The 17,923-nt window shown below is 41.1% G+C and overlaps 3 protein-coding genes across 6 annotated transcripts in view; all 3 read right to left on the bottom strand.

Moving 5' to 3' along the window:
* Positions 1-252: 252 nt before the first annotated feature.
* Positions 253-1,100, bottom strand: LOC128251986 (uncharacterized). Its single transcript, XM_052979295.1, has 3 exons — positions 967-1,100; positions 878-913; positions 253-819 (listed from the first exon to the last, which is right to left on the bottom strand). The coding sequence occupies exons 1-3, from the start codon at positions 1,003-1,005 to the stop codon at positions 301-303; spliced, it is 594 nt and encodes a 197-aa protein (XP_052835255.1). The 5' UTR covers positions 1,006-1,100; the 3' UTR covers positions 253-300.
* A 242-nt stretch (positions 1,101-1,342) lies between these two features.
* LOC128252024 (fatty-acid amide hydrolase 2-A) lies at positions 1,343-4,523 on the bottom strand. Its single transcript, XM_052979391.1, has 6 exons — positions 4,109-4,523; positions 3,809-4,034; positions 2,692-3,203; positions 2,498-2,632; positions 2,147-2,407; positions 1,343-1,755 (listed from the first exon to the last, which is right to left on the bottom strand). Exons 1-6 carry the CDS (start codon positions 4,277-4,279, stop codon positions 1,462-1,464), a joined length of 1,599 nt encoding a protein of 532 aa, XP_052835351.1. The 5' UTR covers positions 4,280-4,523; the 3' UTR covers positions 1,343-1,461.
* A 103-nt stretch (positions 4,524-4,626) lies between these two features.
* The window catches only part of LOC128251841 (uncharacterized), a 33,644-nt gene continuing 20,347 nt past the window's right edge, over positions 4,627-17,923 (bottom strand). Inside the window, exons 2-5 of one of the 4 annotated variants that reach the window (XR_008267243.1) lie at positions 10,581-10,908; positions 9,626-10,071; positions 5,236-9,047; positions 4,627-4,723 (exon numbers count right to left, since the gene is read on the bottom strand). Coding sequence is in view for 2 of the 4 variants with exons in the window: in XM_052979050.1 (XP_052835010.1) it covers positions 6,496-9,047; positions 9,626-10,071; positions 10,581-10,684 (3,102 nt within the window). In the remaining 2 variants the exon portion in view is untranslated. Of the gene's footprint in view, positions 4,724-4,977; positions 9,048-9,625; positions 10,072-10,580; positions 10,909-17,923 lie in introns of those variants that run through there. The other 3 variants (XR_008267244.1, XM_052979067.1, XM_052979050.1) reach the window with 3 other exon arrangements.

The raw sequence follows: 17,923 nt of genomic DNA, 5'->3' as shown, positions 1-17,923 counted from the left end.
AGGAAACGAGAACCTTACGGAAAAGAGAGCGGGAGAGTGTATTCCAAGCTAACCATCAGAAACGCACACAGTTACAGTATAACCGTTTCAAATTTGGCGCTACACTATTTAAACAGAACCGTTAAATTCAAAACTTAGAAATTTGTAAACTAATTCAAATGTGGCGCTAGGGCACTCAGAAAAACTAGTATAGTATGCATTACAAATTGTAATTATTTAATTGAATTCGAATGTATTTTAAAGTCATTTAGATTTCCAATTCCCAATTCGTCTGGAGTTTAGAGATCCTGGTTGATGGTTTTAGGAAGGTGCCTGGGCGTCTTCGAATTCCTCATCCGATGCACACAGCACCTCAATGTAAACCTCTTCAAGAGCTTCGCGACGGGCTTGGTAGAACTCATTGGAAGAATTTCTTTCCTGCTGATTGCGACGACCATTGGACGAATTTCCTGCCTGCTGATTGCGACGACCATTGGACGAATTTCCTGCCTGCTCATTGCGACGACCATTAAACAAATTTCCTCCCTGCTCATTGGAATCCAATCCGAATTCGATGCCATCGTGTATCCGCACTACGGGTGCGGGAGCTGAAACAGCGGCCCGACTTTGGTTAGTTCCCTGAATGCCATTGCGTACATGGCTCCTGCCAATGCTACGGGCATAGGTACCATTAACACCTCGACGAGGCACATTTCGAAGACCACGAAAACGACCACGCACAAAGGTATTCCCAGAAAGATATACATTTTCAAATTGACGATGTACCAAACCATCATGATCATCGAAAATTGTCACTCGTCGACAGATTATGCGGCCATTCTAAAAGTAGCAACACATTAAAGGAATTGCTAAGAAAGTCAAAAAAAAAAAAACTCACAGGAACTTCTAAGTAAAACTGGTTGGAATCATCCGCCTACAAGTTGAAACTCAATTAACCTCGTATAGTTAAATCTTTTTAGTACTTACATTTCGATTTCCAAACATTCTAGTCAATCTATTACCCATTTATATAAATTCAATCAAAATCTTCACAGCAAAACTTGCACGCCGCTTTTTTTTTTGAGGCTTTTAATCAAAGTTCTAGAGTGGCCAGCTGCTTAAAATGAGCCAAGATAACGGCAAAGTTACATTTTAAAGCATTTTTTAGCCCTGACATTTAATGATTAAAATGATTCCGCGCCGCTTTTCAACACTAAGAATTTTTTAAAAAACTTGTGCTATTTTTATCACAATATTCGATACACAATGCAGTTTTAACTTACCATAAAAATCTCTTGTGAATAATTTTTAAAGCCACTAGATGGTTTTAAAATATTTTCCCCCCAAGAAAACGACTCACATATAAATTCCGATCAATTCGATTTACATGAATCAAACGAATTGCACTTTAATCTTCACAATAACTACAACTTTCTGTTAAATTTAACCTTGAACCTTAACTAGTTAGATGACCGGGGATCTTCACTTGATGTCGGTGGCATGTGGCACCGGTGGCACCCAACCGTGGAAAACGGCCTCCAGTTCGGCGGCGACCTTCAGGCAGAGCTTGTCCTGGTATTGGGCGGCCACCACCTGGATTCCAATGGGCATACCCCGCTGATTGGTGCCCATGGGCACATGGGTTGCGGGCAGACCAAGGACGTTGAAGAGCAGCATGTTGTCGATCCCCGTCACATTCACCAGCGAGGTGTGGAAGCAGAGGGCGCTGGTATGGAAGGTGGGCAGGATGAGGACCCCTCGGGAGCCAAGTAGTTGCTGTCGTGAATCACATTAAAAATTTTAGATATAGCTTTTTAAATGTGTAGCTAAGTTTGCACAGAGAAAAGCCTAAACCCTCATATATAATCACTCAACAAAATTTTACACTAGAAAAAAACGTGGTAATTACAACTATTTTATACCTAATTTAAATATTACTCACTTTTTGCAGTTTTAAGTTATTATTAATTAATTAATTAATAATTTGAATATTTTCGGAATTATTTTTACTATAATAAAATGAATACTAAAATATCGTTAGTATTCCAATATAAAATGCATTGCATTTCATAGAAAAATATGAAATATATGAACAAATTCGATTTTACTATCAGTGTTGTAAAAAATGTCAAATGTACTTTAGCTTACTGCTTACTTATTTACTCACATTTAAGTGGCTCTTAATCTTCTGGACATCTTCCCGGTATTCCTCCATATTGCCAGATGCCATTAGGCCATTGAAACGCTTCATCACCTCCAGAAACATGGCCTCTTTGGTGAAGATTGAGTGGCCTATGATACTGTTAAACAGCTCCACCATCAGCAGTCGCATGGAGGGATCTCGATCAGGCCGCTGGGTCACAATGCTGGGCAGACCCTTTAGGTCCACCAGGGAGACCAGACCAATCTCCAAGGAATTGGACAAGAACTTAGGTCCAACTAAATTAAAAACAATTTATACAATGTGTTTTTGTGGAGGAAAATCCAAAGTAACTTTCATATATGATTTATGCAAAACATTAAGTACCTTCTTGGACTGCACTCCCCCTCTTTCCAAACACTTGACGGCCTTGGTGATGGCCAGCTTGATATCGAAGTCCACCACGGGATGAGTAAGGCAGTTCAGACCCGAGTAGCCAAAGGCATAGAATACCTAAGCCAAAAATAAGTTGCTTATAAAATATATTTTTGTAATATTAGTAGATCTTCCACCTTCATATCCTTGAGGGCCACAGGCTCAGCCATTTTCAGCTTGTGCTTATTATCGCCTGCCATGATTTCCAATAGCAGAGGTAAATCCCTGGCGAATCTCGTGATCGGACCGATCTGCAGCATTTTGGGGAACTTCTTGTCCGTCAGTGAGTATGGAAAGTGACCTTTGACCGAGGTCAGTCCGCCAGTGGGCTTGTGTCCGAATACGCCGCAGAACAGGGCAGGCAGGCGAATGGATCCACTGATATCGGAACCCACACCAAAGGTGGTTGCTCCACATCCATTCAAGGATCCCTCGCCACCGGAAGATCCGGCGGAAGTGCGCTTTAGATCGTACGGATTCAGGCAGCACCCTTGGATATTGTTTCTCGTCTCGAAGCTCATGCAAAACTCGGGATTTGCCGATACCAGGAGAGGTATGCCACCGGCAGCTCGGACTAGTTCCACAACGTCGCCATCCTGAGCTGCTTTCATGTTCTTTCGAGCCAGGCTGCCCACCGCAAAAGATAATCCTGCAAAGCAATTATAAAATTGATAAAACCAAATAAAATTAGACTTTGTATTTACGAATTTTAAATGAGAGAAATCAATTGTGGTTTTAAGTTAAACTAAAAATGGAAATACAATTTTTTTTCTAAAATATTTGATTTGAATTTAAACCAAGTTAAACTTAAATATAAGGCATATAAAATAAATTAAATCCATTTTATATCCAATATTTACACCAAAATTAAAATATTTTAATATAAAATCAGGAAATTTGTATTATGCTGTATTATTTATTTTGTATTGTATTTATTTCTAGGATTTAATATTTTGTCGAAATATGCAATAATAAATTTCACTGTTCGATTTTTATGTCAGTGTATATTTACTACTTTATTTAAAAACTTTAATCTCGAACTAATTTAGTCACTCATTTATTTAAAAAATCTCAAATCTCAACTAAGCCGTATCTTTAAAACTTAGCCAAATTTTAATTGTTTAAAAATGTTTAATGTTTTACCATAAAGAAAAAACATCACTAAATATACAACCAAATTTTTTTTTTAAAGTGTTTTTAAAGACATCTTACATTTTTTTTGTGTGTTTATAGAAATAGAGGACTAAGGATTACCTTTAAGACCGCACGATTCCTTGACTGTGAAGGGTATGCCCAGAATGGGGTACTTGGTGAACAGGGCCACGCGGTCGAACTCCGAGCTGGCCTTGGCGATGAACTGGTCCGCCAATCTGGCATCCTGCAGGGCCGCCTCGAAGCGATCCTCGACGACGGCGTTCAGCGAGGGATTCACCTCCTGGACACGCGCAATATAGGCGCTAACCAACTCCACCGAGGTGATCTACAAACCGAACCCCACACAAATGACTTGCAAATGCCGCAGCTCGAATGACGTAATCGGACTTGGAGACTCACCTCACCGCGTCGCAATTGGGTGACCAGTTCGACGACGGACTTCTTGAGCAGGGGACTGCGAATGCCCGGATACTTGGGTTTCTGGCGGGGCAGCACTAGGTCCAGTATCTTGTTCACCAGCATGCCAAAGGCATTCAGCACAAAGGCCATCAGGCGTAGGAATATCTCCATTTCGAGCAGGCTTCGTTGGGGTCACCAAAAAAGGTGATCGTATTCAAATCGGTGGACTTCGGGCAGACCGAAGCGGAAGTGGGTTAGCTTAGCTGTAGCTGGAAGGGGATCGCCTCTGAACTGGAAGTGGCAAGCGGGAATCGGGAAACTGGAACTGCACCTGGAACACCACCGAGCACTTCGACTGCGGATCGCGGACTACGCGTGCCGACCGACACTCGCACTTATTTTCCCTTGTTTTTTAATTTGAATTTGATTTTAATTTCAAAGTTGGCTGCGGCGCACGTATTTCCCAACACTAAAGAAGCCTGGGTTGTTCTGGTTTTCATTAAGTTGGTTTTGAAAGTTAAAGAAAGGCGTTTCCCAAAACACCTTTTTCCTTAGGTTAAAAATCAAAAATATAGTTTCTTCAATATATACATTAACAATAAAGTTAAAAAACATCTGAAAATAAAATAAGTTTAATATTTTTTTTGTTCCATATTAAATAAAGATGTTCTATATGTCTTTGAGAAAATTTAAAATTTTGGATCGCTTTCCATATACCATCTCTAAAAAAACATGCTAACTTATATGTTTTAAAGAAAATTTAAAAATGTATGGATTATAAATTGAAACTCATGAAATGCATGCCTAAAACAAAACAGAATTATGCAACTCAAACGAAGTTTTAGCAATAAATCAAATAAATTAAAATTGGATTTGAAAAGGAATTCAGTCGTTATGGTCCAATTTAAATCCGGAATAATTGCTTCCTGATTTAAATTGAACAAAAAATTTAAATGAAGCAAACAGATGCCAAAAATAGGATCAGCCCATTCCCCTTTGTCTCAAACGTAGCCATTATTCATTCATGTATTTATTTAGTAATAATTTTAGTTATTGTTACACTTATCACTTACGTGCTAAAAAGAAACGTTCAACAAAGGCAAAAACTTGTTTAGCACATTACTCACTGGAAAACGAATCGAATCGGTTAACAAAACGGTTAACAAATAACAGAGTAACAGAGTACTTCAACTTCAATCGAGAACAGAGAGAGTCAGAACGAGAGTGTGAACTCAGTTAGGCAACTTGGCAAAGGCGCGAAGGAGACGTCTATATATCCATATAAGTATATTTGCTGGCTCGCGCAAAAATTGACATCTATATATGTAGCTATATTGTATGTACTTTTGTAGGTTCTACACTCATGAATATTCACACAAAAACGGTTGAACTTGTCTTGGCATACATTATCCGTAGACAATTACGTGGGTATGTTTGCTGGGGTTTCTTTTGTATTTTTAAAATCGTATATCTGCTGCAGGATTTACATGGAACTGCTAAAACCCAAGGCGGCAACAATTCGTGGAAACAGTTGAACACAGTTTTTATATATTTTGTTGATATTCTAAATTCTATAATCTACCAATAAAGAAAATAATACAACTGGCAAAGTAATAGTATCTTAAGATGCTCTAAAACAAAATTAGGTACAGTTTTGTATGGTTTCCCACGAAGTGTTACCATATTAGGGGTTTCAAGTTCCAGTTCCCTTAAAGGGCCTAACATGTATTTCTTTGGTTTTTATGGGATAACCCATTCATATGTTGGATTACCGATGATATAGTCTGCGGAACGACAAAAGGGATATGTATGAGTGTTATGGTTTCAGGGGATTTTAGTCTCGTGTTATGTGTATATTCTCTTAGCTTACTTTATTTTATGGTATATTATTCACTATCATATTATATATTTTGCCTGGTTATCATAGATTGGTTATCATAGCATTAAAATATTTATTGTCTAAAACATTTCGCCCCGCTGGGTGCCTCTCTAGACCTAGATGCATCCCAAACTATATAGTTTTTTTTTCCCCCCCAAACGATTCTAACTATTGCACACACCTTTGGCTACTTAAAGATAATTTTTGCCTTCCCACAAATTAAATTTTGAATTTAATAAGTGTTTGGTGGCTGAGATCCCAGGGTTATTCCATTTAGCGGAGCACTTTCAATGGGGTTTTAATATATATATATATATATATGTATAGAAAACTTAAGGGCCTAGAGAGGTTATGGGTTTGGGTTTTGTATTTTCTAGGGACTTTTGACGGCGCCAGGCTCTCGGGGCTCACAAGTGCCTGGTGCCCGGTGGGAAAGTGCAATGCCAAGTGGAAGTCACATTAACTCAACCACCAACTAAACCACTTCTGGATCGCCGAATTACCCAGTTTAGGTCATGTGCAGATCCCCCTTGAGGATGCGCGTAAAGGTCTTCTTGAACTGCTGGTTGGCCAGGGCATAGCAGAAGGGGTTCATGGGGCTGTTGGCATAGCAGAGGAAGTACGAGAACATGTACAGGTGCTCATTGATGCACGGCGGATGCCGGCAGAATCCCTCGACGAGGGCCAGCACATGGTAGGGTGTCCAGCAGGCCACGAAGCAGCCCAAAATGAAGGAGATCGTGCGAAACGCTTTGCGGGCACGATTCTCGGACTTGGACTTCTGCCTGCCGCCCACTCCGAGGATTAGGGGTAGGGCCTTCTTGCTCTTAAAGTGCTTGCCTATGGAGTGGATGAAGGCTCGCTTGCTGGAGTTTCGACTGGCGGCTAAACCTTTGTCCTCTCTGTTCGGATCCTCCTCCTGGGCATCCTTTTTGGTAGTTACTTCTCCGCCCGCACCACCTCCACCCATACTGCTGGTAGTGACAGAGGTAGAGGGCATCTTGTTGGTATTACTATCCGTGGTTTCCCTCTCATCGATCCGCTCCAGTGGCAGCTGCAATTCTGGTGGCGGTGGTGGTGGTGGCGTTTGAGTCTTGACCTTGGGAGAAAGTGGCTTGGGTGGCATGGGGGAGTAGAGTATGGCATCCTTGCTGCTCGTCTCCATGGGACTGGAGGCCCTGCGATGGGGACAATCGGCTATGACCTTACCAGGCACATCCAGCAGGCAGATGGCCTCGATGCAGCTCTCCCTTCTCACCTTGGCAAAGTCCTCGATGCCTGTGTACGAGACGAGAAGACGTTTTTCAATGGCCACCGAAGCCTCCTCGAGACTCTTACTTTGACTTGGACTCTGGTTATGGTTCTGGTTCTGGTTCTGGTTCTGGTTCTGATTCTGATTCTGGTTGTGATTCGGATTCAGGTTGAGGCTCAAGCTTTTGCTGGGACTCTGGTTTTGGCTGGTTTGGCTGGTTTGGCTGGGGGTTTGACTCAAGCTTTGATTGAGGTTCGGCTTTGGTGGATTACGGCGTGCGGGCGGTGGTGGAGGCAGGATTGGTTTCCCCTGGACACTGCTGTTTGGGGATGTGGTAACCGCCATCATGGCGGAGCTTTCATCCATGTAGCGCAGCTCCGAGTTGGTCATCAGGTCATAGGTCAGGGCCAGTTCGCTGTTCCCCGAGCTGTTGCCAAAGGGACGATCCGAGTAGTCCTCGGACAGCGGGGTGGGGCACTGGAAGGCGTCGGGTGGTGGCAATATGGTCTGCACCAGACCCTGATGCACTTCCTCGCTGGGCACCTCGATGGGCGCCAAGTCCACGGGGGACAGGGGATCATTGTGGTCGATGGGTGGGGCCGACGACAGGTCAACCAGACGATCATGCTCGGCAATCTGGGAGAGGGTGGAGCAGGAGGTGCGTTTGGGCTGGTGCAAATGCTGCTGATTCTGGTTCTGATTCTGATTCTGCTGGTGCTGGTGCAAGGTGCGCACCTCTTCCTTGCTCTGCGCCCGCTGCAATGGACTCTGGTTTTGGAGTTGGTGCTGGTGTTGGTGTTGATGGTGTTGATGGTGGTGATGATGGTGGTACTGGTGCATGGCCTCGATGGACTTGGAGTTGGTGGTGCTCTTCTGCAAGTTACCTTTGCTGCGGGTGGCCAGCAGGGCGGCCTGTGCCCCAAAGACCAGGCCAATCGAGGATCGCTTGCGCATGTTGTTCAGCTTCTGCTGGGTGATCAGCTGCTGGGCCTGGTTGACGGACGACTCCTCGTCCGAATCGAAGGCCGGACTGCTGGACCGCTCGCTTTTCTCCGCATCCACGGCTGCCTCCCGTTTCTTCGCCTCCTCCTGGATCTTGGCAGCCGAAGCCCTCCGCTGCTCGGGGGTCATCTTCTCCACTTCCTCGGTGGCCGTGGCCAAGGGATTCGCCTGGCCCGAACCACTCAATCGCTTGATCACAGTGGTGCAGGCACTGTCCAAATCGGTTTGATCCCCCGCCAGTTCCACCTTCGTCTTCAGGATCTTCTCCTCGATCACTCCAATTCCCGCCGCATGGCCTGCCATTCCGGACATGGCTCCGGCACTCAATGCCACCATGGATTGCATTTTCCGCTGCTTGGCCTCACTGCGCTTCTGCATATCATAGGCTGTCTTATAAATCCCGGCATACAAAACGAACAGCACGATCAGCGTGGTCCAATAGTAGCCAATAATCAGAGCGGTATTGAAGATCGGATCCTTGAGAAACTGCACCGCACACTGACCCGGCAGAAGGTCCCTTTTCCCGGTGAAGTGCTCCCATCCAAAGATCGAGATGAAGAAGAGCAGGGCGGGTATGATCCACGTGATCGTCACCATGTAGATCACCCGCGTTCGCGTCCTCCAACTCCGGTACTTGGCCGCAATCTTCACCGAACAATAGCGATCAATGGTGATCAACAGCACCGTGTATTGGGACACCAGGCAGACCGTATAGTCCACCGAGAGCCACAGATCACAGAGCATCGGACCCAGGTCCCAGTAGCCCTTCAGCACGTATATCGTGTAGAAAGGCATCGAAACGGTTCCTGGAAAAATTAAGGGATAAGGTATAATTATAATCATAACTAACTTCTAGGTTTGAATAAAAATAGGTTACAGAATTCATGAACATTTTAAATTTGAGACCCTTTTAGACTGATTCCATGCCATAAGTTATACTTAGCATTAAGAGAAAGAAACTTTTGGACTTCCGAATCATATTTAATTAGTTATGTTAGGGGTTTGCGACTAAAAACCAATCAATTACCGAAATTTAAAAACAAAAAATGCTCAGCTTTTAATCTCTGGATTTCAGAAACCTTAGTTGATTTGATTTAATTTAATAGATGAACAAAACTAGGCCACAAAATAATGAAAATTGTAGCCTTAAGACCCGATTTGACTAATTCCTTTTAAGCAATTAGTCACCAGGTTACACACCTTTATAAGAAGTGTATTAAAATGTAGTCAAAAACCGTACCGAATTTAAAATATATTTTTTAGACTGTTCTATAAGTGATTTTAATGCGCTAGTGGTTTCTGTGGCATTCTCATAAGTTAAATAATGTTAGCCAAATTGGCACTTATAACTAAACTGATTAGGAAATATATTGAAAGTGCTCACCTATCAGCATGTCCGTGGCTGCCAGCGAAGCAATAAAGTAATTACTTGGTTGCCTGATATTCCTGTCCACGATGAAGGCCAGAAGCACCAGGATATTACCGCCTACCGTCAAAATGATGCAGATGGCCAGGCAAATGGCGATCAGGATTGTCTGCCACAAGGCGAAGGGCGGCAGAACCGGACCAAGGATCTCCGAGTCGGAATTGGACCCCGACATGGTGGAACCGCCGCCCTCCGAGGATTGATTTCTCAGACCCAACAGAAGGTTCGTGTTGTTCACATCGAAGGTGCGGTACCATTGCAGCTGATCATTGACCGACCAGGAACTGAAGTCACTACTCTCGCCATAGATCTTCGCCGCCTCCAGGAGTCGTTTACACTCTGTGTGGGTCAGGACTCGCTTAAAAATTACACTGCAAAGCTTATCACGCTCTCTTCTGAGGCTCCTGAAATAGGAAAATATATATAATTAGTACACAGAAAAAAAAAAGAAATGATCATAGAAACTAAACTATTTTAACATGAATTTGAAAAAAAAAAAATTGCTCAATAGGTTGAGTATTATATTAATACCACAGTTTTAGACTCTTCGGTTTAGATATAAAACTTAAATGTATAGGTCTTATTGTTTTGTATTGAATTACTATTTATTTTAATATTGTCTGTAGTTTATTTTCAGGACACACTCATTAGTTTCAGTTTTTTATAGTTTTAAAAAATAATCTTCATTTTAAGATCGAAACAAGTCTATTTAAGAGTTTTCTTTAACAACTTTTAAATGTTGTTTTTTAATATTTTAAAGTTTTTTGCTATGAATTCTTATATATTTTCTTAACAATGAAGTAAATATTTCTTTAGTGTTTTCTTTTTTGTAAAAAGCATTGTGACAAAGTTTTCAGCGTAATACATAAATTAAAAATTTTAAAGGCACCTTTATTCAATTAAGCTCACTCACCAGTCGGTGATCCACTTGTTCTTGATGGTATAGATGGAGTCGCTGGAGTTGCCATTGAGGCCAGTCAGCTCCTCCTCGCCCGCCGACTTGTTAAGCGACCGCATCTCTTACCGCTCTCCCCTCGTCACCCCTCTACACCCCGATCAGCCCGCTGCCCTTTACCCTCTGCCCTCTGCCTTTCACCCGCTGCCCCGCACTCCTCGACCTCTGCGGTCTTTATGGTAATTTCAAGTTGGTCCTCCTTAATGTGCTGCCGTCGACGGATGTCCCGGAATGCTTACATTGCCTCCACGGAATGGCAGGACTTGTCTCCGGTCAGGTGCAGCATCTGCAAGAGGCAACAAAAGCTTGTTTTAGTTGTATTTAACACTGAGAAAAAATTATAAAGGATATTGAAGTATAATAAATAACAAGAAAATATAGCCCATATGCTAAATACAATTTATTTAATTTTAAAGTGAACTAAAAAATTGTTATGCCAAATAGTTTTGTATCGAATATTTGTTTGTTGTGTCCCATAATTTATGCACTGTCATTTAAGCTATTAAACAGTGACTAATATAAAATTTAAAAATGTAACCGTTTTTCTATAAAAAAAATCAAATGGTTTAAAAAATAAAATTACAATCATATATAAATTATGTTAGCAACATTAGTTTCTGGATAAAATATTACGTTTTTCATATTTATTTTTAGATCGTTTCTATGAGAGGTACTACAAAAACAGCAGATTTTTGAAACCTCATACAAGGGAGTCTAAAAGTATGCAATAAAAAATAACATTTTACGCAATGAATTTGTCAGACTTCTGTTATCAAATAATTGTTTTTGCATACTTTTAGGGACTTGTCTTGTCTAGCATTACTCCTTAAGTAAGCATTAAATAATTGAACAACCTTTTAGTTATTTATAGTCTTTCTTTCTGTGTGGTCCGGGTGGACTTCCTTGCATCCGCTAAGTTTAAACTAATTTTGCAACCGTTAACTGGCAACCGGCGACTGGCGATGCAATTTGCTTGTGGCAGTTGCTTCCTGCCCCTGGTCCTTCCTTTGTCCTGTGCCACTCTGTTATGCTGCCTCATTATGTTACGGCATGATTTGCTTATGCCTCTGCCACTTGAGCTTCCACAGGCCTTCCTTCGCCGTCGCCTTTTCCATTTTTCCATCTCTTGTATTCAGTGATTTTCTTGACCTTTTTATACCTTAGTTCTGGGTCTTCTATTTTCACTGACATTTGAAAAATTCTTAGTTAGAAAAGCTATTTCAGTATTAGGTGAAACTTTAAAATTATATATATTCAAGTCTCTGCATTCTTATCCATGAATGCCTTTTTACTTACAATATAATTTATTATTTTAAATATTAACAAGGGCAACAATATAAGACAATTTTAACCATTTATTCATTGGTTACCTGACTTGTCTTCTCTAAGGTTCATCAAATTAAATCCATAATTCAAATAATCAACTATTTTAGTCTTGTTCTGTGATTATGAATAAATTAAAATTTTCTAAACTAGATTGCAAGTCAATAATTAAATTATGGCAGAAATGTAAAGCATTTTCGTGTTTTTATTAAGGTAAACTTTCTTAGCGTATTGCCAAGTCGAACCACAAAGCCCCACAGTTAACTTGATGTTATTTAAACCTAAATGCTCGTATTCACTGGCAGGGCAAACTTTCCTCCACTGGGGTCACTCGCAGGCCAGAGGCGGCTCAACTTCTTGACTGTTGCATTTGGCCCAAGGAATCCACCAAAGTTGTCCTCATCGTTGTTTGTTTATTTTTAGAGTGCGCGAGGCTGGGAAAACAAGGTGGGGGCATAAAGCGGCTGGGCGAAATTGAGTTTTGCAACTTTTCAAATATAATTTCGAACAAATCGATAGGGCAAACTTGTGGAGCGGCCTGCTCTTTGGCAGGCAAATTCCGCAAGGGACAATCGAGTTATCCGCTGTTGCATCCTTGCAACTATTGCCTCCTTGCATCCTTGCAGCTCGGCACGTCCGCTGGCACTTTGACTGAATGGAAATTGAATTAGTTGAGACAATTTGTTTTCATTTAATTCCCAAAACATTGCCACAGCTAAGATATCCTGTAGACTGATTTAGTTGAAAGAAGTAGGGCTGCTTCCTTAGTCCATCAGCACATGCGAAAATACCCATTTGACAGCTGTCAGACTTTGTTTTCTGGCATCGAAAACCCGTAACCAAACCCTCAACGAAACCCTTTACCAAACCCAAATCAACGAGCAGTCCCAATTTCTATGCTAATTGAGGGCTATCCAGTGAAAGTGGGTGCGGGTTAAGCGCTTTGATTGCGTGAAATTCTCACCAGAAAGTGTTTTAATCTTGAAATGGGTTGAGCATCCACAGAGGTTACAAAAAGGCATTACAATTAGCAGGTACTTAACGGTGGGGATTAGGGGATTTTGGAACAGTTTTAAGTGCTGTTTATTGTTAGAGAGATTATTTTAATAGGGTGCTTGTTTGTGATAATATAACTTTTATGAACAGTAAATGTATTTTTGAAAATGATTATTATAGGTTTTTTTGTTCAGTGATTTATTAGCATTCTACCGTGTTTTTGTTTTTAACAATTTACTGAATGGAAGAAGCAGTTATATACCATTTAAATAATAATAAATTTAATAATCGTTTTCAACGCTATTTAACTAAATGTATTATTCTAAGCCTTAAAATCTTTTTTGGTATAGGCTTTTAGTTATCGTTTTCAAGGTTATTTAATTAAATATATTATTCTAAAGCTTTTAATCTTTTATGTTGTAGACTAAGATATTGTCTAAATTTCCCGACAAGTTATTACTCTTTATGAGAACTTTATTGTTTCATGTTATAGAAAACACCATTCAATAACAAATAGGTGCCTTATTGGCTTTTATTCGATAAGTGTTTTGTTGTGTCCCTATGTCCCTGATGGTAAACAAAATCTGTAACTGCACTAGCCCCGACCTCCGTGGTTCTCCCCAACTATGTCGTTATAACCTTTTACCAACTTCCTGTGGCACAGAAGCATTCTCGCCACACAACACGTGAAGTAATAATCCAGCTTAAGGACCTTAAGCCTTTGTCTAGTTGACCACTGTTCCTGGAAGTCCTGGACTTCGAAGTTGACCGCACAACAAAAACAGAAGGCAGCAGAAAGCTGTAAGATCAAAGCGTTGATCTGACGCGGTGGTGGAAGTGGTGGTGCTGGGGACTCGGACACAGTATCCGGTTGCCATGGAAACTTTGTGCTGACTACACTGGGAAAACAACAAGCTGTCATTCAAAGAGGATAAAAAATTATCGTTGGGTGTAAAGATTTGTTAATTATTTGGCTCTGATTTGGTTTAAAAAATAAAATTTCATGTTGATAAGACTAACTCATTTATTATCTTTCAAAAGCTATTTTATAAAATTTTTGAAAATATATTCCTAATCCCAAACTAATCTTATAAATTCTATATTAATTTCCATTTGCATATCCATTCCGCTTGTTTTGCAACAAATGCAGAAGACTTTTTTAAATTTATTACTTTTAACCTTTTAAAAGAGTTTTTCCCAGTACAGTAGAGCGAGGGTGTTGTAGATTTTCTGTTGCAATCTGGCCTTTCATATCTCGCATCTCCCTGCAACGGACATAGCTTGGGCTTAAAACAGAACCGAGGTTACCGCACGAATGACACACGCTCTGAGTGGCGGGGATATAGGAAGTACTGGGTTTTCAGCGGGGGCTATAGCCAAGCCGTTGGCTTTGTTTGCAGAACTCAAAGTTGCTGGCATTCTTGGCGTGCGCTCAGAAAGTGAAATATGTAAGCAATGTGTTTGCCTGAATGGCTGGCAGGGCCCAAAGGATCCAAAGGATGCTAAGGATCCAAAGGGGAATCTAAGTTGCGGGAGGTGGGGAAAAGGTAAGCACCTTAAATCAGCAATTATGTCGCGCAACTTTTGCCCAGGTGCCAGATGCAAAAGGGGAGGGCAATAAAAAAGGGATTGGCTACCCCTTGTTAGATAAGATTTTGCTCGCTCTTGTTGCCATAATAACCCGCTTTTGCCTTTTGCCTTTTGCCGTTTCCGGCTTCTTCTTATTTTTTATTTTTGTTGTGCCTTTTAATAAACTTATTAAATGTGTAAGCCAGCCGTTGTCCCTGCCACCATCCATTTTTTTTGCTGGCTTTTATTTGGCAAATAATGAAAAGTAATTTAATCAAGCCAACAAAAGGGCTACGAAATTCATCAGGAAAGATAATGGAAGTCCCAAAATTTGATTGGCACTTCAACCGGTGCCTCCTTGAATTTTTTTTTTTCCGTTTTGTTCTGGCTACCAGCATAGGGGTTCTCTCAATCGGGATTGTGTTAATTGGCTGCACAAAGAACCTGCCTGCAATGTCGGTTAGCGGCTTCCAATCATGCGCTAATATCCGCATCACCAAAAGCTTTGAAGGCTGCATCCATAATCCGGCCAACCAAAGAGGTATGATGCTGGCTGGTTTGGCATTCAGTAGCTGGAGCTGGAGCTGGAGCCGAAGCTGAAGCTGGAGCGTCGAAAACTGTCAACGGCCATGTGCCCGGCGTTCTTTTGTGCCCGGACCCTGGCCGCAGATTATGATTTTGACAGCATTTTTTGTTGCCGTAGGAGAATGGCAAAAAGGGGGTACTACTGGCATTACCACGGCCAGGGAATAACGGGCTGAGTGCCGCATAATCAACTTGTGCAAGTGCGCCCGGCAAGTTTTAATTACAAAACGTTCAGGCTCTTTTCTCTACTTTCACTTCCACTTCCACTTCCATTTCAAGCCCTATTCGTGCTTCTGTTTAATTCATCTAGGTTCTGGATTAACATTCTGCACTTTTTTTTTTTACGCGGCTGCCTTTTGTTGACTCCCTGGGAACTACTTGGCACGCGCATTTTAATCAAAGTAAAATTTTAAATAAATATTTGAGACGCACAGCGTGATGAATAATTTCGGGCTGCCGCGCCTTGTCAATTGTCTGCCTCGCATGGGCAATTTCAATTTCAGAATTGTGGAATGCACAGCAAACAAAAAGGTAGAACGCTTTTTATTTTAGTTTACGTTTAAATTCTGAAAAACGTAGCCAGACTCACCATTTTAGGAGTCGAAGAATATGACAAAATAATAAATAATGATGTTAATTAGTGTTAATTTACAAACATCATAGTTTAAAATAACACGTTGTTGTCCATCATATTAATTTTAATTCGGAAAATAATATAAACTTTGTATACAAATTGTAAAGTGCTTAAGTTACGCGCTTAGTATCAAGAGACAAACGAATTGATTTTAATGTTTATCACTCATACGTACTGTTGCCTTACATAAGACATTTTATCTTAACCGCTAACTGAGAAAACTTTAAATAATGTTTTTGTTTTCGAATGCCTTATTAAATGGCCTTATTAAATGGTACATATATAAAATGTAAGAACATAAAAAGTTACTTTAGAAAGATCATTGTGAAAGTATTCACTTTAGTATTCAGCTAATCAATATAGTTGAAACACTGCACAGGCCAATTTTGTTTATATTTTCTTAACGTGTGCTTGCAAGGAACTCAGAGGGCGGTGTTTGTATGGGTGGGTGGCATCGTGTCGAGTCGGTGGCTGCATCAGACTTGTCCTTGACACGTTGCCAAATGAAGGTTGGCTCGCCTCCTTGCCAGCGAGTAGTGAAAAAGCGCTTTCGAAGACAGCCAAAGACCGCAAATCGTTTTCGGAGACTGTTGCGCGTTTACTTTGCTGGCTGGCACACACATATAGTGACACACTAACACGTCCGCGTGTACAACTCACACACACACACACATGTATGAGAGCATGCACATGCAAATTTAACGAGCGCCAATGGCAAAAAATTTCGCCCCAGGCCACTTAGCGTTGTCTTTTGTGGCATGAAACACACACACACACGCACATGCGCTGGCATATATTCATACATGTCGACATCCTCGTTTATTGCTATGCAATCTGTTGTTGCTTTTATATCCGGCAGCCAGATAGCGAAGGCATAAAAAAGTCCTTCCTCCCCCCCTGGGGCACCATAACAAAATGGTAAGCGACACTTGCTACAAGCATGCTGAAGTGCTCAAATGACGCTGGCGGCAGGCAAGAAGGTGCCACAGCGTAAAATCTGCGGCTTGGAACAGATGGATTTTCAAGACACATTCCGCTGATCGATTAAACATGGTAAAGAGAACAGATTGTCCGCTTAGCTGCCTTGAATGAGAAGCGCAGAGAAGGGCTTAACTCAGGGATAAAAGAGATCAAATCCTTAAGATTTTAAAAACGTTTAAGCATAAACGTTTTAATGACATTTCAGTAATTATGTAATAATAAGAACGTATTAAAATGAATATATTTTTATTATAAGAAGTGCAGAAAAGGGCTTGTATCGGGGCTAAAAGGATTTTTTCCTTTAGGGTACCAAAATAAAATGTAAACGTTTAAAAATAAACTTTTAAGTAACATCTCAGTAATCATAAAAAGATAAGAACGTTTTAAAAAGATAATATTTTCAATATATTGAAAGAGAAGCGTAGAGAATAGCTTATGCAAGATTATCGAAGAGTGAAATTCTATGAATAAGAAAAATTTAGTGATTGAATGGTCACTTGTTTCAGAGAACTTAATTAAATTAATAATCATTTATAAGTTCCTTCGCTGACTGTCCATATAAAATGCAATTATCTCAGAGCTGTGGAAGGTTCCTTTGAAATATTCTTTTCAGCCAGCGCAGAGCATTCCGCACTCGCCTCGAACATCCTGCTTAATTTGCTCTTCCTTCCGGTTACACCACCCCGATGCTGCTGTCATTGCAATATGTTTTTATGATTATGACAATGATAATACCGTAATCGCTGTTGCCGCCTTCTGGCTTAATGCAACAACTGCAAAATGCGTTTGGGCGACACTTGCAGCAAATTGCCCCACACGCACACACAAGAACTATAAGCACAAACGATTCGAGCTGAAAATTGCTTGGCACAGTTTGTCGCATTTTTCGTCCTTGTGCTCCTGCTCCTGCTCCTACTAGTCCTGCCAGTCCTGCCTTCTATTTCCCGCCTGCCCGCCCTGTCATTTAGAGCTCATTTCAGGCGAAAAACGAAACGGAATGTAAACAAAAGGCAGTGGCAACTGTGGCAGCAGGGCGGCAAAAGGACGCAGCCACTTCCGTGTCGCAGCAGCCATAAAATGACAGAGCAACTGCCTCCATCTACACTTTTCAAATTAAGGATGACCTGAATGGTAGGCATTTCGATGACAGCTTGGGTTTTAATTATCCGGTGATAATAAAGCTTTTTTTAAGTTTTGTTTCAGTCATATTTAT

The sequence above is a fragment of the Drosophila gunungcola genome, chromosome 3R, assembly GCF_025200985.1.
Source record: "Drosophila gunungcola strain Sukarami chromosome 3R, Dgunungcola_SK_2, whole genome shotgun sequence".
NCBI classification, from domain to species: Eukaryota; Metazoa; Arthropoda; class Insecta; order Diptera; family Drosophilidae; genus Drosophila; species Drosophila gunungcola.
The sequence above is the reverse complement of the archived record's forward strand: the minus strand, read 5'-3'. Positions and strand labels throughout refer to the sequence as shown.